General features: G+C 45.1%; 1 protein-coding gene across 4 annotated transcripts in view; it reads left to right on the top strand.

The window, feature by feature from the left end:
• The window catches only part of myo7aa (myosin VIIAa), a 33,431-nt gene that overhangs the window by 5,269 nt on the left and 9,230 nt on the right, over positions 1–18,932 (top strand). The window contains exons 4-35 of one of the 4 annotated variants that reach the window (XM_042063298.1): positions 164–181; positions 893–1,077; positions 1,924–2,045; positions 2,198–2,340; positions 2,469–2,582; positions 2,678–2,831; positions 3,031–3,107; positions 3,982–4,101; positions 4,275–4,417; positions 6,096–6,306; positions 6,587–6,722; positions 6,933–7,039; positions 7,433–7,495; positions 8,893–9,030; positions 9,300–9,458; positions 9,846–9,938; positions 10,641–10,735; positions 10,856–10,940; positions 11,274–11,492; positions 11,885–12,202; positions 12,460–12,663; positions 13,046–13,222; positions 13,593–13,682; positions 13,816–13,943; positions 14,690–14,816; positions 15,103–15,222; positions 15,404–15,577; positions 16,461–16,688; positions 17,170–17,340; positions 17,604–17,721; positions 17,812–17,938; positions 18,580–18,749. In XM_042063298.1, coding sequence (XP_041919232.1) covers positions 164–181; positions 893–1,077; positions 1,924–2,045; positions 2,198–2,340; positions 2,469–2,582; positions 2,678–2,831; positions 3,031–3,107; positions 3,982–4,101; positions 4,275–4,417; positions 6,096–6,306; positions 6,587–6,722; positions 6,933–7,039; positions 7,433–7,495; positions 8,893–9,030; positions 9,300–9,458; positions 9,846–9,938; positions 10,641–10,735; positions 10,856–10,940; positions 11,274–11,492; positions 11,885–12,202; positions 12,460–12,663; positions 13,046–13,222; positions 13,593–13,682; positions 13,816–13,943; positions 14,690–14,816; positions 15,103–15,222; positions 15,404–15,577; positions 16,461–16,688; positions 17,170–17,340; positions 17,604–17,721; positions 17,812–17,938; positions 18,580–18,749 — 4,534 coding nt within the window. The remainder of the gene's footprint in view (positions 1–163; positions 182–892; positions 1,078–1,923; positions 2,046–2,197; positions 2,341–2,468; positions 2,583–2,677; positions 2,832–3,030; positions 3,108–3,981; positions 4,102–4,274; positions 4,418–6,095; positions 6,307–6,586; positions 6,723–6,932; positions 7,040–7,432; positions 7,496–8,892; positions 9,031–9,299; positions 9,459–9,845; positions 9,939–10,640; positions 10,736–10,855; positions 10,941–11,273; positions 11,493–11,884; positions 12,203–12,459; positions 12,664–13,045; positions 13,223–13,592; positions 13,683–13,815; positions 13,944–14,689; positions 14,817–15,102; positions 15,223–15,403; positions 15,578–16,460; positions 16,689–17,169; positions 17,341–17,603; positions 17,722–17,811; positions 17,939–18,579; positions 18,750–18,932) is intronic. The other 3 variants (XM_042063299.1, XM_042063301.1, XM_042063300.1) reach the window with 3 other exon arrangements.

Here is an 18,932-nt window from a genome sequence, read left to right as displayed (position 1 = left end):
GTTGGCAGGGGGTCCAGAAAGGCTATCCTTGTTTATCTTTCTCTCTCTGTGTCCCTCTCTGTGTCTTTTCTTCCTTTCTAATCATGGCCCCACTGCTGGTGTTCCTTCTCTCCCTCCCTCTCTCTCTCTCTCTCTCACTCCCTCTGCCTCCACCTTTGTAAAGACTAACTGTGGAGGGAGGGTAAGTACGGGCCCGTCACGCATGGCTGGCCACCACCCATCTCCTCACCATTAGTGTGTCTCTGCACCAGCTACTCCATTTCAACATGGCCTCAGCGCCTATGATAACAGGACACTGATACACCCACCGCCTTTGTCAACCTAACATCTGAAAAGTGATACAAAGTCAGCAGACCTCACCCCACCCCACCCCCACCCCCCCATCTCCATCTTTCTTTCCCCCGGCCCCTGTGGCTCTCTCTATCTCTCAGCATCTTGATCAGTTCTCTATCTTCTTTATTGTGTCTCCCCCTCTCTTCTCATCTGCCATCACCAACCCATGTTTGGGGCATGTGAGCATCATTATGGCCATGTGTGCAGCCTGTTGATGGAGTGCATGCTACCTCAGCAATGCTGTCATGTTTGGTGTTTGGCTTAGACCATTAACATTCAGCAATGTGTTTTCGTAGCCTGCATCAAATCTGCATAATGTAGCATTGTGTACTCTTGGAGAAAAATGACCCCCAGGGAAGCTGGCTACATCCCTGTATCACAAGTGTTTTAAATGATGATACAGCTTGTTTTGCCTCATAAACAACTATGGCCTGCTTAAAAAAAACACTCTTCCCTTTGTTTCTAACTGCATGCTATGAATCAACATTGTTCAATTGTCAATTGGAACTACGCTCAGATCATGCACTACTCATATCTAATTTCCCTCTCCACAATACAGACATACACAGGGTCCATCCTAGTGGCGGTGAACCCATACCAGCTGCTGCCTATCTACACAGCAGATCAGATCCGTCTCTACACCAACAAGAAGATAGGCGAGATGCCACCGCACATCTTTGCCATCGCAGACAACTGTTACTTTAATATGCAGCGTAACAACAAGGACCAGTGTTGCATTATCAGGTATGTGCCGTGCGCACAGACAGCTGCTTGAGAAAGAACCGAATAAATTGACAGGAACATCAGACACCCTTGCCATGAAAAACCAAGACAAACATGAAAGAAATGCAATTAGTACCTTTTTCATGCAAACTTACTAGTTCAAACCTTCTCTTCAAATCTACTTAGGGGTAGCCGTGGCCTACTGGTTAGGGCTTCGGACTTGTAACCGAAGGGTTGCCGGTACGATCCCCGACTGTAGGAAAAATGTGGGAGGGGGAAGTGGTTGAGCACTGGTCTCCCATGCCCACATCCACTGCTGAAATGCCCTTGAGCAAGGCACCTAACCCCTCACTGCTCCCCGAGCGCCGCTGTAGCAGGCAGCTCACTGCGTCGGGATTAGTGTGTGCTTCACCTCACTGTGTGTTCACTGTGTGCTGAGTGTTTCACTAATTCACACATTGGGAAAAATGCAGAGACCAATTTCCCTCATGGTATCAAAAGAGTATTTATACTATACTTATACTTATAACTACAGATCATGCCTTTGTGCCTGAAATAGAGGGTTACTTGTGAGGTGTGGTAAGATGTTTCTTGATGTTCTGTGCAGATTTTTTTCGTTTTCATTTTGCACCACAGTTTGAAAATACTACCAACTGTAATTTTTCCTTAAAGGAAATGCTGACAGTTGCACCTTTAGAGTATCTAGTCAGCAGTCATCTGCATTTCACTTTTCTTTAGTGGTGCGGTGACTTCAGTTGTGGTGATGCTGTGTGGAATGCCTAAATGTAGAACTCATGCCGTATGGAGTGGGTGTTGAGGGTCCATCACCATGAATACCTCTCTTCCTGTTCATGTTTCCGTTGGCAGTGGGGAGTCGGGAGCTGGGAAGACGGAGAGCACCAAGCTGATCCTGCAGTTCCTGGCCGCCATCAGCGGGCAGCACTCTTGGATCGAGCAGCAGGTGCTGGAGGCCAACCCCATCCTGGAGGGTAAGGCACTGGAGTTTAGAGGGACCTGTGGTCAGAACATCAAGTGTCCACACCAAGGGACCTGTGTCCTGGTCTGAGCTCTACACTGTAGCACGTTTTTTATGATGACATTGAATATTGGTTAATTTTGGTCATGATGCTCTGGCCTGCAGCTTTTGGGAATGCCAAGACCATCCGGAATGACAATTCTAGCCGCTTTGGGAAGTACATCGACATCCACTTTAATAAGAGAGGCGCCATCGAGGGGGCCAAGATTGAGCAGTACCTACTGGAGAAGTCCAGAGTATGCCGTCAGGTAACAGATCCATTCTTTTGTCGGACTAAACACAGAATATCTTCATGATCTGCCGTTGTCTTCACTTCTACACTGCTAAATTGTTTTCAACGTTCACACTTTTATTCCAACCTCTCTGTCGTCCTCAGTCCCAGGATGAGAGGAACTACCATGTTTTTTACTGCATGCTGCAGGGCATGTCTCCTGACCAGAAGAAGAAACTGGGCCTCACCAAAGCCACAGACTACACCTACCTCACTTTTGTAAGGACAGCGCAGGTTCTGTGTGCAACCCGGTGTGTTGTGTGTGATGCTCCGTCACATTTCCCCTCCACTCATCCTCTATTCATCTTCCACAGGGAAACTGCACCGTTTGTGATGGCCGCAATGACCAGAAGGAGTACAGCAACATTCGCTCTGCCATGAAGGTCCTGATGTTCACTGACACTGAGTTCTGGGAGATCTCCAAACTGCTGGGTGCCATACTGCACATGGGCAATTTCCGCTATGAAGGTGTGTGTGTGTTTGTGTGTGTGTGTGTGTGTGTGTGTGTGTGATTGTGTGTTGCTCTTCCTGTTAAGCATAATTAATATGTTTTAATGTATCTATCAGAGTTGGAGACCGAGTTGTCCATGATCCTCCATTATCAAACATGTGTACTAATTCCCATGACCCTGCCTCCATAATCCTGCTAATGCTTGTGTTCCCACAGCACGCACATATGACAACCTGGATGCCTGTGAGGTGGTGCGCTGCCCACATCTGAACACTGCTGCCATCCTGCTGGAGGTGAGTCCAGGGCACCATGGGGGGAGGCAGGAGGGCCACGAGGGTGCCACTGGTCACTCAAATGGGTTCAGGGATATTCATATGTTATTTTATTCAACATCTAAGTGCAAGGACTCCTGGTCAGCCTCGTTCTCTGAATCCCCTCATATTAAAGGATCAGTTATGATCGTCACAAACTTTAATGCCTCCGACCACTACCACCTTCATCAAAAAAAGCTGACTACAAAAGGTGTGATCTAATAATGGCCATTTAATGCCAGAAGTGTGATATAAGATATAGAATTACACACAAAATCTGTTTTTTAAATGTTTTCAAGTTTATTGTCAGAAAATATGATAATTGTGTTGATATCTATAACTGTAGTCTTGAACACAGAGAGGTCTATGATTTTTTTTGCACTATCATTACCATTCTTGTTCTGAAAATCACCGTTTTTTTTTGTCAATGCTAGTTTTCAGTGCCATAGTTCAGCTTCACCCTACCTTTCTTTGAGTGCCCCTCAATCCATGGTCCTCCATGGTCCTGCATTTGGTCTGTGACTGGGCATTCTGACCACAGAGCAGGGCTCAGAGCCACTTGCGTAACCATGACTTGCCCCGCGGGTGACTCATAGGTCAATGACACTGTAATACATGGTGGGACACACGCGCAGCTTAAGCGGGAGAATAGGATTCCGTGGCGATCCTCGTGAACCAGGTCCCATGACAATCCTCCCTAAGAGTTGGACGTTGGCGCCCCCTTCTGACAGTCTGCAGAACTCAGTCTTAAGATGTAGTTCTCCATAACGGGTGGGAGATGGTGGTGACTCAGGCGTCTGATGAGCCAAATGTCATGGGTACTGGTGTGATAATGTGATAATGTGACGTTGTGCAGGTTGATATGAAAGACCTGATGAACTGTCTGACCAGCCGAACCCTCATCACCCGCGGTGAGACAGTCTCCACCCCACTCAGCATGGAGCAGGCTCTGGATGTGCGCGATGCCTTTGTGAAGGTCAGCAGAACGCTCTGCAATATATCATCTTCCCCTCTCTTTCGCCCACTTCCTTGCTCCCTCTCTCTCAGCAGGTCTCCCTGGCCTATATTTCCCCTCTTTGCCATCCCTCGCAGCATGCTGGAGGGTAATTATTGTAATGAATGTATGTCTTACTCTTGCTGGCATCATAGGGAATCTACGGGCGCCTGTTTGTGTGGATTGTGGAGAAGATAAATGCTGCCATCTACAAGCCGGCGTCCTCCCAGCCCAAAATAGTGCGCCGATCCATTGGCCTTCTGGATATCTTTGGCTTTGAAAACTTCACTGTTAACAGGTGAGTGCCATTTAGTGTTTAATCTGTGAGATGGCTACACCAATGCTGAAGCAAAAGTCATTGCAACTATGAGTAATGTTCCCGATGCAGCTGTAGATAAATGTCTCGATCCAGAAAAGATAACTCCTGTGTGGTTTCGATCCAGAAAATATAACTCCTGCAGTATGTGTGGTTTCGATCCAGAAAATATAACTCCTGCTGTATGTGTGGTTTCGATCCAGAAAAGATAACTCCTCCTGCAGTATGTGTGGTTTTGATCCGGAAAAGATAACTCCTCCTGCAGTATGTGTGGTTTTGATCCAGAAAAGGATAACTCCTGCAGTATGCAGGCCCGGGGTGGGTAATCGGGAGAATCGGGAGAATTTCAGGTGGGCCGCTTCACTTTTGGGCCGGTCAAGGAAAAACATATTGGCATTTGTCACTTAATCTATCTTCTCTTAAAGTAGGCTACTCACATTCCGCAATCTATGCCTGACAACGCAGCCTCTGCATGGGTTGTAGCCTACCATGTGAGGAAGTTCTCTCCTCCCAAAAAGAGTTGGTTGGGTCCATATAGCCCGTCTTTTCCAAAACGTTTTCTCAGATAGGCCTACCGATAGCCGGTCCGGTCCTACCGTAGCAATAAGCATCAGGAAGGATGAATGTTATAAAGAAGCCAGGAGGGACTGAAAAGGCTAGGTAAAAAAACAAAGGAAGGCATTGGAGGAGGATGTTGCCAAATGTGCCAAGCTTTCAGATTTCTTTTAAGACACTGGCAACTGGTAAGAGAGATATGTAATTAATGGGTAATATTGGACGTTAGCGTTGTCAACCTATTCACAAGCAACTTATTAAATGAATTAAAATATTAGCCTTTTTGTATCATCCAACATTGCGATTCATAAACTTTGTGAATATTATGCAAATATTGATAACAAAACCCAAGCTTGATCTGTGTGGCTATGCAGTAAAAATTGTACTGTAGCCTCTGAGCAGTAGATCAGCCAGTCCCTGATGATGATGAGCCCAAGAGAGGATAAAAGACTAAACAATATGAATTAAAATATTGTTATTTAATGTAAGAAAGATCAGTATATGACAGCAGTAATCTACATGATCAACCTATATGTCTTGTTTGCTCAGAAGTGAGTGTAGTAAAGATGTAGCCTACATCACCAAACACCAATATGATAGCCTACCCACGCTGAAAAACATGTAAACAATAGTTCAATATGCCTCTTTGTGGAAGAGTGGAATACATTTCAAATGCTTTATTTCTTTCTGTTTTTGTTAACTTATCAACCTATCCTTGTGGAATAGTGGAATATGTTTTGTTATTATTCTCAGTTTAAGTAAATTATTATATAACCTTTACAAATTCGTTGAACCATATTACTGGTACTAATAAAAACTACAGGATAGTAAGAACTGAACTGTTGCTTAATTTATCCAATTTCCACCACCATGGAAAAAGTGGGCTGGTCTTGGGCCTGAAACTCCCGGGCTGAAAAGTGGCCCCACTCCGGCCCTGGCAGTACAGTATGTGTGGTTTCGATCCGGAAAAGATAACTCCTGCAGTATGTGTGGTTTTGATCCAGAAAAGATAACTCCTGCAGTATGTGTGGTTTTGATCCAGAAAAGATAACTCCTGCAGTATGTGTGGTTTTGACCCAGAAACTCAAATCTCCTTTACCTGCAGCTTTGAGCAGCTCTGCATCAACTTTGCCAACGAGAATCTGCAGCAGTTCTTTGTGCGGCACGTGTTCAAGCTGGAGCAGGAGGAGTACAACCTGGAGCACATCAACTGGCAGCACATCGAGTTCACGGACAACCAGGACGCCCTGGACATGATCGCCATCAAACCCATGAATATAATCTCCCTCATTGATGAGGAGAGCAAATTCCCCAAGGTATTGTTGATACAAGAGAGAGGAGACCGGGTACATTAGGTTTGGGACAAAGCCTGGTAGGGGGTAGGGGATGACGAGTTTACAAGTAGACAGACACAAGAAGACATCCTGTGCACATAATGGCTGTGACATAAGTGCATGACGATAAGTGTTTCGTTTCTGAAAGTCAGAATGGTATATGAATCTCTCACAGAATGTATTCAAGGACACTAGTGCTTTTAATCAGCCTGGTCCTGATGAGGGAAATGATGTAAAATGTCTTCCTTCTCTCTTTTACCAGGGAACAGACGCCACCATGCTGTACAAACTCAACTTTCAGCACAAACTCAACACCAACTACATCCCCCCCAAGAACACCTATGAGACTCAGTTTGGCATCCAGCACTTCGCCGGTGTGGTCTTCTATGAGACAAGAGGTTAGCCTACAAACTAATTAAAAATATGTTGTTAACCAGCATGAACGACTATTGTGATAACAAATAATATGAGACTTTGATATGTGCATCATTGTTGTGTGCAGTAAGACGTCACTGGGACACTTTCAGTGTCTGCAAGCTTATAGTTTTGAGTAACTGTCTCCATTTATGAGGTTTAATCTATTTATGTAATTGCATTCATCTCCACAGGTTTCCTTGAGAAGAACAGGGACTCTCTGCATGGTGACATCATCCAGCTGGTGCACTCCTCCAAAAACAAGTTCATTAAGCAAATCTTCCAGGCTGACGTTGCTATGGTAATACACTGATAGGATCTTTCTCATGAGGCACAGAGTGAGACACAAATCTGCCCAGGCTCAGTTTTCTCACCTGGGGCTTTGCTTATGCAAACTTAACCAGTGCTGAATTAGATTAGATTTAACCAGTGCTGAATTCGATTAGATTTAACCAGTGCTGAATTAGATTAGATGTCTTCTCTGTGCATGACAAGTCCAGATGCATTTCCAAACCAATTACTTTTTGCTCTAAAGCTGATTACCTATTTGCTTCCTCCCTTATCAAACATTGTCATTCTTTTCTCAAATTGAAATTTCTAATAACATTTGGTGATATGAAACTAATGTGGCAGTGTGTCTCTTTCCCTTCTCTCTCCCTCTCTATCCTCTCTTATCAAATATGGCCCTACATAGTTTCTTTGTGGCTACGTGCCTGGTGGCACTATGGGCCAGCCAGGCACCCCTCCTCTTATTAAGGTAAAAATGACAGTGGAAATGGTAGTCATTATCACCATCACCATTCCCAACCATGTCCCCCCCATGCCTGTGTGCCATTATATATTTGTGTTTCCCATCCAAACACAGATCTGTGCCACCTCTCTGTCACCTGAACAAACACCACCCTCACCCACACAATGACATCATCTCTCTCATTATCTCTCTCTGTCTCCTCTGTCATCTGCTGTTTGTGCTCTACTCAAATAAACAGAGCAGACAATTTCATATTTCACATTTAACAAAGGCACACAGTTGTCAACCAAATTCACTATTTACTACTAATCCACTACGATATGCATGTGTGTTCAGCAAGGCTTGGTAAATGTGCACCAACTCCTTTCTTCACTTCGTTTCTGTGCTTCATTTGCTCAGAAGTGTAAGAGATTGCAGTTTTCTGCTCAGCCATTTGCACCATTAATTATTTCCTCCTTAACATGCATGATTCAAGTGCCACAGTCCTTTGTCAGGTTGTCATGCAGTACTTAACTTTCATTGTAATGCTTTTAGGTCATCAAGACTTTTCCTGTCACTATTGCCCATGCCTGCCTGAAGCATTTAGTCAGCTTTTTTAGTCCCAACATGTTCAGTGTCCATTTATATTCTTCTCTAATGTGACATGGAGCTATTTTGCAGAGTAAGGCTCTACTGACGGCTGTTCTTATGACATTGCCGTATGAATGACCTCTTTTTGTTCTCTTTCCTTTTTAAAAAAAAGAGAGGGATGACCTTGGTCAGTTTAAGAATAAAACACTGAGCCGCCGATGCTTCCTGTTTGAGAACAGAGGCCACTCAGATTTGAGAAGATGAAACAGAGGAGAGGAGAGAATGTGTGGTGTTGTGAGGGGGAAGAGGAAGGCCCAGGGACAGCTGACTAGAGAGAGTGGCTGAGATTGTGTGCCGTTAGCCAGGAAGAGCTAAGCAGATCCTCCTTTGACCTCTGTTTCCTTCCACTCTGGGACAGGGGTTGTGTACGTGTTCACCACGTGATGTGTCACCTTGTTGTGTATATGGAACTGTAACTGAGTGTATGTGTCTGTCAGTGCCAATGTCTTGTGTGTGTGTGTGTGTGTGTGTGTGTGTGTGTGTGTGTGTGTGTGTGTGTGTGTGTGTGTGTGTGTGTGTGTGTGTGTGTGTGTGTGTGTGTGTGTGCATGCGCGCGCGCGCCTGTGTGTGTGTGTGTGTGTCTGTGTGTGTGTCTGTGTGTGTGTGTGTGTGTGTGTGTGTGTGTGTGTGTGTGTGTGTGTGTGTGCCTGTTTGTGTGTGTGTGTGTGTGTGTGTGTGTGTGTGTGTGTGTGTGTGTGTGTGTGTGTATGTGCCTGTGTGTGTGTGTGTGTGTGTGTGTGTCCATGCCCTGACTGCTGTTTCCCGTACCTCAGGGGGCGGAGACGAGGAAGCGCTCCCCGACTCTGAGCAGTCAGTTCAAGCGCTCTCTGGAACTGTTGATGCGGACGCTCAGCGTGTGCCAGCCTTTCTTCGTGCGCTGCATCAAGCCCAACGAGTTCAAGAAGCCCATGGTGAGTGAGCCCGCTGGGTTGCCGTAGTGCTGGACGGACTTCACAGAGTCTGTGGAAATTAGTTTTGAAGACAGGTTTGTTGTGATGTGAGGGAAACCTGCAGGGTCACTGATTCACAAAGTTGTTTCACAGTTTTATGTGCAAGTACATTCATACAGTTAGTCAGCAAGGCTTTGAGGTAAGATTTCTGGCAAGTCTGTTTGGTAACCGGTATCCACATCGTGAAGTGTACCTCTGGCGCAACTTAACTGACGTCTCTTTGTGTCTAGCTGTTTGACAGGGAGCTGTGCGTCCGGCAGCTGCGGTATTCCGGGATGATGGAGACCATCCGGATCCGTCGGGCAGGCTACCCAATCCGGTACACGTTTGTGGAGTTTGTGGACCGGTACCGGGTTTTAATGCCTGGAGTGAAACCTGCTTACAAACAGGTGAATAGCCAGTTGTCCATTAAGAGCTATAAGTAAGTGTTTAGTGTTTTACTTGTTGGAATGACTGTCTCAGGTCTTTGTAACCTTCATTACTAAAAACTGTCCTATTAATGCAATAAAAAAGTCCAACAATCACAAACAGTAATTTAATAAAAATGTTGTGGATAGGTATACAGTAGAACTACTACTCTTGCAATTCACGAAGCTAGGCTTGTGAGAATGCTTGTCTTCCACAGTGATTGACCTGAATGATGGTTGTAAATCAGGCTTCTTAGTTTTGTTATGGAGACCCCTTTAGAAGACAAATGGTGGAACTTGCATTCTTAGCCATTCTGCTGAGTTTCTGACATCTTTATGGCCTTGCGTCTTTCCTCTCCCCAAACCCAGGAGGACCTGAGGGGGACCTGTCATCGGATCGCTGTGGCCGTCCTGGGGAGAGACGATGACTGGCAAATGGGAAAGACAAAGATCTTCCTCAAGGTTACTATGGAATTAGAACTAATTCCAGACACATCGCTAGCAGGATATCCATGGCTCTCATCTCTTTGGATGAAATTCTAGGGAACTACAGTTCCGCTAAAGTAGGGCTCATGCGGTATTATCTTGCCCTTTGACCTTTGTAGGTGTGAATGGAAAACATACAACAAAGATCTATGAAGCAAAACAAGCAGACAACCAGACAATTAGATACAAATCATAGAAATACATTACCAATGTTATTCCACACACAGCAACTGTGTCAGGGGACCTTGTTAAACACTGTGGTGCAATGTCAGGCAATATGGGCGGTTCAAATCTCTGTTATGGTTTGTAGGATGCCGGAAAGAAAGCTGCGGAGTTAAGGTCAGAGGTTACTTTGTTGCCACGGTTACTCTGGCAGTCTGCTAGGCTTTTATCGGAGCATACAGCCAGTGAAACAGGAAAGCCCAGAGCGACAGGGATGAGGGGAGGCCAGTGCCAGCACTTCCCAACAGGAAGTGACTGCACAGCAGGGGGAGAGAGGGAGAGATAATATCAAAATAAAAAAACAGTCAGTTTTCACAATATCTGTTTAATATGCATTTCTGGTATGTGATAGACTTACCACTCATTTCAGTTTGTTTTAATGGGCATGTTTTAAATGAAGTGTATGTGAGGTTGGTGTTAGTGTGTACTCTTCTCATTGTTCCGGTGTTTTCTCAGGATCATCATGACATGCTGCTGGAGATAGAGCGAGATAAGGCCATCACAGACAAGGTCATCCTCATTCAGAAGGTTGTTCGGGGCTTCAAGGACCGGTAAGCACTGGAATAGTAGAGGACTAAGTGGGCTTTGTTTGGTTTTGGTGACCTCTAATATGCATGTGGCAGCCCTCTGAGGAAGTCAGTGATTTAGAAGTATCCTCACTCTTCTCTCAGGTCTAATTTCCTTAGAATGAGGAAGTCAGCCGTGTTGATCCAGAAGACGTGGAGGGGCTATCACTGTCGCAAGAACTATGGAGCGGTATGTCCTCCTCAGTCTAAATAAAACAACTAACGCTGACACCATACTGCACTGAATGGAAGTGTTTTTACAGTTCTAATTTGTTATGAAGTGTGTTTAGTTACTGAGTAGTAGTTGGTGTTAGTACAATATGCTCTGTTATATTAGTGTATGTTTTAAGATGTACTTGGCATTTTGGTATTTGATATTACTTTTGGGATTACATATTACTATATTTAGGGACCTTCGTCAGTGGTGGGACCTTGTCAGTCTTTGTGTAGCCCTGTTCTTGTCTCTGTGTAATGAAGCCCTGTTCTTGTCTCTGTGTAATGAAGCCCTGTTCTTGTCCCTCAGATGCGTGCAGGCTTCGCTCGTCTCCAGGCCCTGTACCGCTCGCGGAAGCTCTACCAGACGTACCACGTGGCTCGCCAGCGCATCACGCTCTACCAGGCCCGTTGCCGAGGCTACCTGGTGCGCCGGGCCTTCCGCCACCGCCTGTGGGCCGTCATCACTCTCCAGACCCACACCAGGGCCATGATCGCCCGCCGCCTCTACAAGCGCCTCAAAGGAGAGGTGAGCACACACACACACACACACACACACACATACACACACACACACACACACACACACACACACACACACACACGTTATCACACTCGGCTCTCTGCCACTCCCTTTATCGTCAAAGCCTGAAATGGAGCCATCGTTACAGCTTCACCCTTTGTATTTAAATGTCATGCTGGCTTTCCACATATTGTAAAGGTCACAGAAATACTTGTTGAGACTCCACAATCAATCATGCATACAAATACACTTGCAAGCCATGCTCGTCAAAACCAATCTGTCCAATCTGTCCCATTCTCATGGTAGTAGACTAATTCTTGGATGTTGTGGATGTTTTAGGAATGATTTTGTTGTTGTTTTGTTTTGTTTGTTTGTTTATTTATGTCTGCCTCCGATAGTACCGGCGGCGCCTGGAGGCAGAGAAGATTCGCCTGGCAGAGGAGGAAAAGCTGCGCTACCAGATGAGCGCCAAGCGGGCCAAGGCCGAGGCAGAGAAGAAGCACCAGGAGCGGCTAGCGCAGCTGGCCCGCGAGGATGCCGAGCGCGAGCAGAAGGACCGCGAGGACGCGCGGCGCAAGAAGGAGATGGTGGAGCAGGTGGAGAAGGCGCGCCAGGAGCCCGTCAACGACTCGGACATGGTGGACAAGATGTTCGGCTTCCTGGGCACCACCAACTCGTTTCCGGGCCAGGAGGGGCAAGCACCAGCAGGGTTTGAGGTACATACCGCAAGAACTCAACTCAAATGACAGCATCACTTTGTAAAATATGAATTACATACATGCTGAATTTTACTGATTACAAATTCTTTTTTTTTCATGTAGACTTTATTGTAACGGAATTATAGTAGTTATACTATAGTATCTGAATCTGATAATTGTGTGTGTGTGTGTGTGTGTGTGTGTGTGTGTGTGTGTGTGTGTGTGTGTGTGTGTGTGTGTGTGTGTGTGTGTGTGTGTGTGTGTGTGTTGGACAGGATCTGGAGAGCTCTCAGAAGGGCCTGGAGGAGGAGGATCTAGATGAGGCTAATCCTCTGCCGGAGGACGACCTGGATGATTTATCTGAATACAAATTTGCCAAGTTTGCTGCCACGTACTTCCAGGGCACCACCACACACACATACGTCCGCCGGCCTCTGAAACAACCCCTGCTGTTCCACGAGGATGAGGGCGATCAACTGGTATGTGTCTGTCTCACTGATGGGATATCCTCGCTTAGTCCCACACACAGCATTTTATGCTACACTTCATTCTTATATCCCATACCAGTGTTTCCCACAGAATTAAATTCTATTTGTGGTGGTAAGTTTGCAGAATTAACTTTAATGCAGCAGTTTTTAACAAATTAGCGCAGCGTGGTTATGATGCTAACTAGATTTAAGCACAATTTAGCACAACCTGGAAAATCATTGTGTGGTGGTCAATGTTGATATTGTGGTGGGCCGCCACAAATAAGTCAATGTATGGGAAACACTGCATACTTCATTTACTTCAGCTTCTCCACCTCACTCCCCCCTCTCTCTCTATCTCTTTCTGTCTCTCTCTCGTTACCCCTCTCTGTAGGCCGCCTTGGCTGTTTGGATCACAGTGCTGAGGTTCATGGGAGATTTACCGGAGCCTAAGTACCACACAGCCATCAGCGATGGGAGTGAGAAGATCCCAGTCATGACCAAGATCTACGAAACTCTGGGCAAGAAGACCTACAAGAGAGAGTTGCAAGCCCTTCAGGGGGAGGGGGAGGTGAGAGGGGATTCATTGAAAATAAGTTGGAGAGAAGGAAAGCAAAAACTCATGTGGGGAAAAAGAGGATTGTCAAGTAAAGCCACCTCACATGAAGCTGGATCTAATTCTCTGGAAAACTTTAGAATATGCATAGTTGAAGTGGGAAGGAATGAAATGTGTTCTTGTGTTCTAGTGCAGTATTTAGTGTGCATGTATAACCTACTGTATACTATTGGAGGCATTGTTACTTATACATCTTACTTGTCTTGAGCCACTCATGGGCCACCAGGCAGTTTACAAGGAAGAAATGTAGTGACAGCATAATGGCAACATGGTCTTAACCATCAGGAGATTTATAAGGTCCTCACATGCCATTGGTCTCTTGCAGAACGCTTTGATTGACACTCACAAGAGGAGCAGTGTCCGTCACAAGCTTGTGTCTCTCACTCTGAAGAAGAAGTCAAAGATTACTGAGGAGGTGAGTGTGCACTCTATCATACATTTTTAGATTTGCAAACAGTTCTTTGCTGTCATACAATCAATGGTTCTAACAGTCGGAGGGGCATGGGGAGCGATACAACTGTCATATCAAAATGGCACCCTTCCCGTAGGTGACCAAGCGTCTGAATGATGGCGAGTACACTATGCACGGAAATAGCATGCTGGAGGACCGGCCCACGTCCAACCTGGAGAAGCTGCACTTCATCATCGGCAATGGTATCCTCCGGCCAGCCCTCAGGTCAGTGGCCAAACCACAGACACCCTCAATCAGCAGTTCGATGAGTCTCCTCAATCTTGGACTCCAAAGCCTCATCTGCACAAGCTTACTATCACTTATTCTATTTTTATGGTTATGATTTAGCAGACGATTTTATCCAAAGCAACTTACAAATAAAACAATACAGTAGTTACAAATGAACAGTGAACAGTTTAAAATGTTGGCAAGACTACATTAAGGAAAATAGCAATAATAAACAATAATGTCAATGATCAAAAGCCTAATTAAAATAAACAAATACCATAATATACAAACCATAACTCATAAAAAACACTTAATTAATTCAATGTATGCTGAACAGATATGTCTTTAGACCCTTTTAAGTGACCAGATGAGTGGTCAGGTGACCAGAGCTGTGTTCAAATTGGGCAAACAGTGGCGAACGTTCATGACGACCATGTTTTTTCTTAACAGTTACATTTGAACGATTTGATGTAATCATTCCATTGTCATGGTAACCCTTCGTCCAGCTCACGCCCAGCTCCACTGTATGTTCGCGCAGAACTACCTCCTCAGTCTGTTTGCAAACGCTCGCAAACACATTGCCTATACGGCAAAGGGTACCTGCAATGGCAGGGATTTTGCCGTCTGAGAATAAGACAAAATGCATTGTCAGTGACCACCACCACCAGTATCCCATGATGCCTTGTGGATGGTGGTGTCGTCAGCAGTTATGGCCTCCCCTGACCTCTGACCCTTGTCCACAGAGATGAGATCTACTGTCAGATCTGCAAGCAGCTGAGCCAGAACCCATCCAAGAGCAGCCACGCCCGTGGCTGGATCCTCATGTCCCTCTGTGTGGGCTGCTTCTCCCCCTCAGACAAGTTTGTAAAGGTGAGAGGCTCATCTACCAACCCTCTACTCTTTAAAACTGTGTAAAAGTAGAGTGTACAATATGATCATTAGAAAACATGTTGCATTTGGGTATACTATACACGCAACAAACACACACATTTTTTATTTGATTACATCTCCATGCTCTAAATATGTACATGCACACACACACACACACATACACAAATGCACACAGACATACCCACACACACACACGCACATACACATACACACACACACACCTATCTAAAAGCAGCTCATTGTTTACATCTGTGTCATGCTGCAGTACTTGAGGAACTTCATCTGCGGGGGCCCACCTGGCTACGCCCCCTACTGCGAGGAGCGTCTCAGGAGGACCTTTGTGAACAGCACGCGGACACAGCCTCCATCCTGGCTGGAGCTGCAGGTACACCCCCCCAGGAGCCTCACGGCCACCCCCCACTGCTCCATCCACTACATCAGCACTTCTTCCAATGCTTAGCTAAACATGCCATTTGTCTCTTTCGGACCATTTGTACACACTGTACCAGTATCTAATTTGTCTTTATGTTAAATACCCCCCCCCCCCCACCAACCCACCCTTCAAGGCCACCAAGTCTAAGAAGCCCATCATGCTTCCGGTGACATTTATGGACGGGACGACTAAAACCCTGCTGACAGACTCGGCCACCACAGCCAGAGAGCTGTGCAACGCACTCTCCGACAAGATCAACCTCAGGGACCGATTCGGCTTCTCTCTCTACATCGCCCTGTTTGACAAGGTACACACGAGCGTAGTTAAAACAAAAGTGCACTCTAATAGCATTACAGTTTAAATCACCGTGGCCTCAAAAAGTAAAAGCATAGTTCACACGAAAGTGCACACTGACACTAGTTACACTAGACACCTCAAAAAGTAAAAATCCTTGCCAGGTATTGCTTTTATCTGTGCACTTAAGGCACTTAACACAGGTGATTTCACTATTTAGCTGATCTACCTGGCTGAGGAGTTGTGCTAAAGAATCTACTGGTTTACCGTAACTATTAGCCACGGTTTATACGTTGATTTTGCAAGTCATTGCAAGTGCCTCTTGATTGATTAATCACCACTACAGTATGTGGATACTGTTTTTAGAATTGATTTAGATTAAGTGTTAGTTAGTATAATTTGTATTTTAGTATATTTAGTATATTCTTTATCTTCTACTATCCTTATTGCTTAGTTGTGTTTTTATATTATATACTTTTAATTACTTTTTCTGCTGTTAGTGAATGTGTGTGTGTTGTCTGTATGCTACTGATTTCCCCTGGGGATCAATAAAGTATCTATCTATCTATCTATCTATCTATCTATCTATCTAAAATTTCTTCACCGATGAGGTTAATGCTAAGGGGCAGTTACAGTTTTATGGTATTTATATAGTTTTATAGTTATATAGTTTTTTTTACTTGTATAAAACACTGTCCTGTGGTTTATAAACAATGGGACTAATACACAGTAAATTACTGTAGTGAATGGTTGGAACAACTTAGTGGTGGAGAAATGTTAGTTTCTGAAGCTGGGTCACCCACCTTTGCTACTCATCACAAGAAGTTCCAGACGATCCAGGACACTGCGGTCCTTCTGACTCCTCTGGTGTCCCCCTCCATGGCTTCTCTCTGCAGGTGTCCTCACTGGGCAGCGGCGGAGACCACGTGATGGACGCTGTGTCCCAGTGCGAGCAGTACGCCAAGGAGCAGGGCGCCCAGGAGCGCAACGCACCCTGGCGGCTGTTCTTCCGCAAGGAGATCTTCACGCCGTGGCACAACCCGGCCGAGGACACCGTGGCCACCAACCTCATCTACCAGCAGGTGGTGCGAGGGGTCAAGTTCGGAGAGTACCGCTGCGATAGGGTAAGTGGCTTACTCTGAGCCTGATGCACAGTGTGGGTTTACTTTGTGTTGTTATGCTGTTTTTGCATAGGATTGTGTTTATATACAATATAGTGGCATAGCAAAATGACTAATATTAAGTGAATAATGAATACTTAATTAACACCCAATATTACAAATTAATATAGAATAAATGAACTGATAAAGTAGTTAGTTGTACTGTAATATGGCAAAACATTTTTGAAATGATGAAGAAATTAGGTAAAAACGTTTTTTTTTTTTAACAACAATGCTGTTACTGTAACTGATTTTCCCTGATTGTCAGATTGTGGTGTTTTCAGGAGGGAATCTCCCTTGTGCTTGTTCTCTCTCTGCCTCCTTGTTCTTTCTTCGTTGTCTGCGTTCTTGGACTGCGTTCTTCTCTACATTTTGTCCTGCCTGTCGTCTTGTCTTACCCTCCTTCCGTGCTGTCTTTTCCCGCACTGCCTCTCTCTTCCTGGAGGAGGAAGACCTGGCGGAGCTGGCCTCCCAGCAATACTACGTGGACTACGGCGCGGAGATCCTGGTGGAGCGTCTCATCAGCCTCATCCCCTCCTACATCCCCGACCGCGAGATCAGCACGGCCAAGACCGTGGAGAAGTGGGCCCACTTCATCATGGCCGCCCATAAAAAGGTGCTCATCTGTTGGTGGCAGAATGCCAGCACAGCACACACTGAATATTAACTGCCAGAAAGTGTCGGAGTCTGGGACAGTCTGAGTGAAATGCCTTCACAAATCATCAGCCTTCCGTGTTTATCTTTGTGTTGTGTTCTATCTGAAGCCAGACTGTGAATGAAAAATTGCCATGGTAGCATGCTGGAAATAAAATAACATAACCTGGTAATTTTATTCATGTTTTGGGGCTACATTAAAACTTGAGCGTCTCTTCCCTGCAGGGCATCTATGCACAGAATAGGATGGACCCACAAAAGGTCAAGGAGGAGGTGGTGGACTTTGCTCGATACAAGTGGCCTTTGTTATTCTCAAGATTCTACGAGGCCTTTAAATTCTCAGGTACTATAAGTGGCTAATAACTGTACTGCGTAGTAGTAATTGGATTTGATCTGTGATGGGTGAAGTCTCCTTTTTTTTTTCATCATTAAGGTCCAAGCCTGCCTAAGAATGACGTGATAGTAGCAGTCAACTGGACCGGAGTTTATTTTGTGGACGAGCAAGAACAGGTCCTTCTGGAACTTTCTTTCCCTGAGATCACGGCCGTCTCTAGCAGCAGGTAAAATGTGTTAGCTAAGACCCATACTTCACAGATGTTTACAAAGAACAGGGATGTTTGCTCATGGAGTGTCTTTTCTGAGGTTTGTGGTAAGAAGTCATTATGTACCCGTCTGTTCTCCTCCTCTGCACTTGACACCTGAAATATGTCTTCCCCGATGAGATGAGATGGCTGCAACCGCAGTTTTCTCCAGAAGCCCATGAATATGTATGCTGTTGTTATGGCTCAGTCTGTAATGAATACAGAGATACATTTCACAGCCCCGTGGTGGCATGAATATATAATAGCGTAATAACAGTGAGGAATGTGGGTACTGCTGCTTGTGACAAAGATCCTTGTTATGCGCTAGTACCTTTCATGTAGCCTCGACTGAAAGGGGATGGATGAAAATAATTTGGAAATAATTGATGAGAACCTTTCTGAAATTAAAACTCTTCTAGTTGATTTATATCGGAAAGAGATAAGAATATTAGAATAAAGGCTTTTTGACCTTTACTCATCATAGAGTAATTGTTTTGGAACAAAGACATGGAACAAATTATTTGAAGGTTCCTTCAAATCCTTTAATTGCCAATGTCATTAATTACGTAAGCTCATCAGTGCTCCAACAATTATCTAATCTCATGTTTGTGTCGTTACAGAGGCGGGAAACTTCAGGGCCAGAGTTTCACACTAGCCACCATCAAGGGCGATGAGTACACCTTCACGTCCAATAATGCAGAGGACATCCGAGAGCTGGTGGTCACCTTCTTAGAGGGCCTCAGGAACAGGTCCAAGTTTGTGGTGGCCCTGCAGGACAACCCCAGTCCTGGTGGGTGGAAGCCTCCAGTCTGAAGCCCACAGACATCCATGAGAATATATGTAGATGTTTGTAGATGGATGTTTATATAGTCTGTATTTATAAAGTATTGTATACAGACTTTTGTATACAGACTTTTTGCCATGCTGTTGATATTATACAGAATTTGTATCATATTAATTCATAGACTTATCC

This window comes from Alosa sapidissima, chromosome 15, assembly GCF_018492685.1.
Source record: "Alosa sapidissima isolate fAloSap1 chromosome 15, fAloSap1.pri, whole genome shotgun sequence".
Classification (NCBI taxonomy): Eukaryota; Metazoa; Chordata; class Actinopteri; order Clupeiformes; family Clupeidae; genus Alosa; species Alosa sapidissima.
The sequence above is the reverse complement of the archived record's forward strand: the minus strand, read 5'-3'. Positions and strand labels throughout refer to the sequence as shown.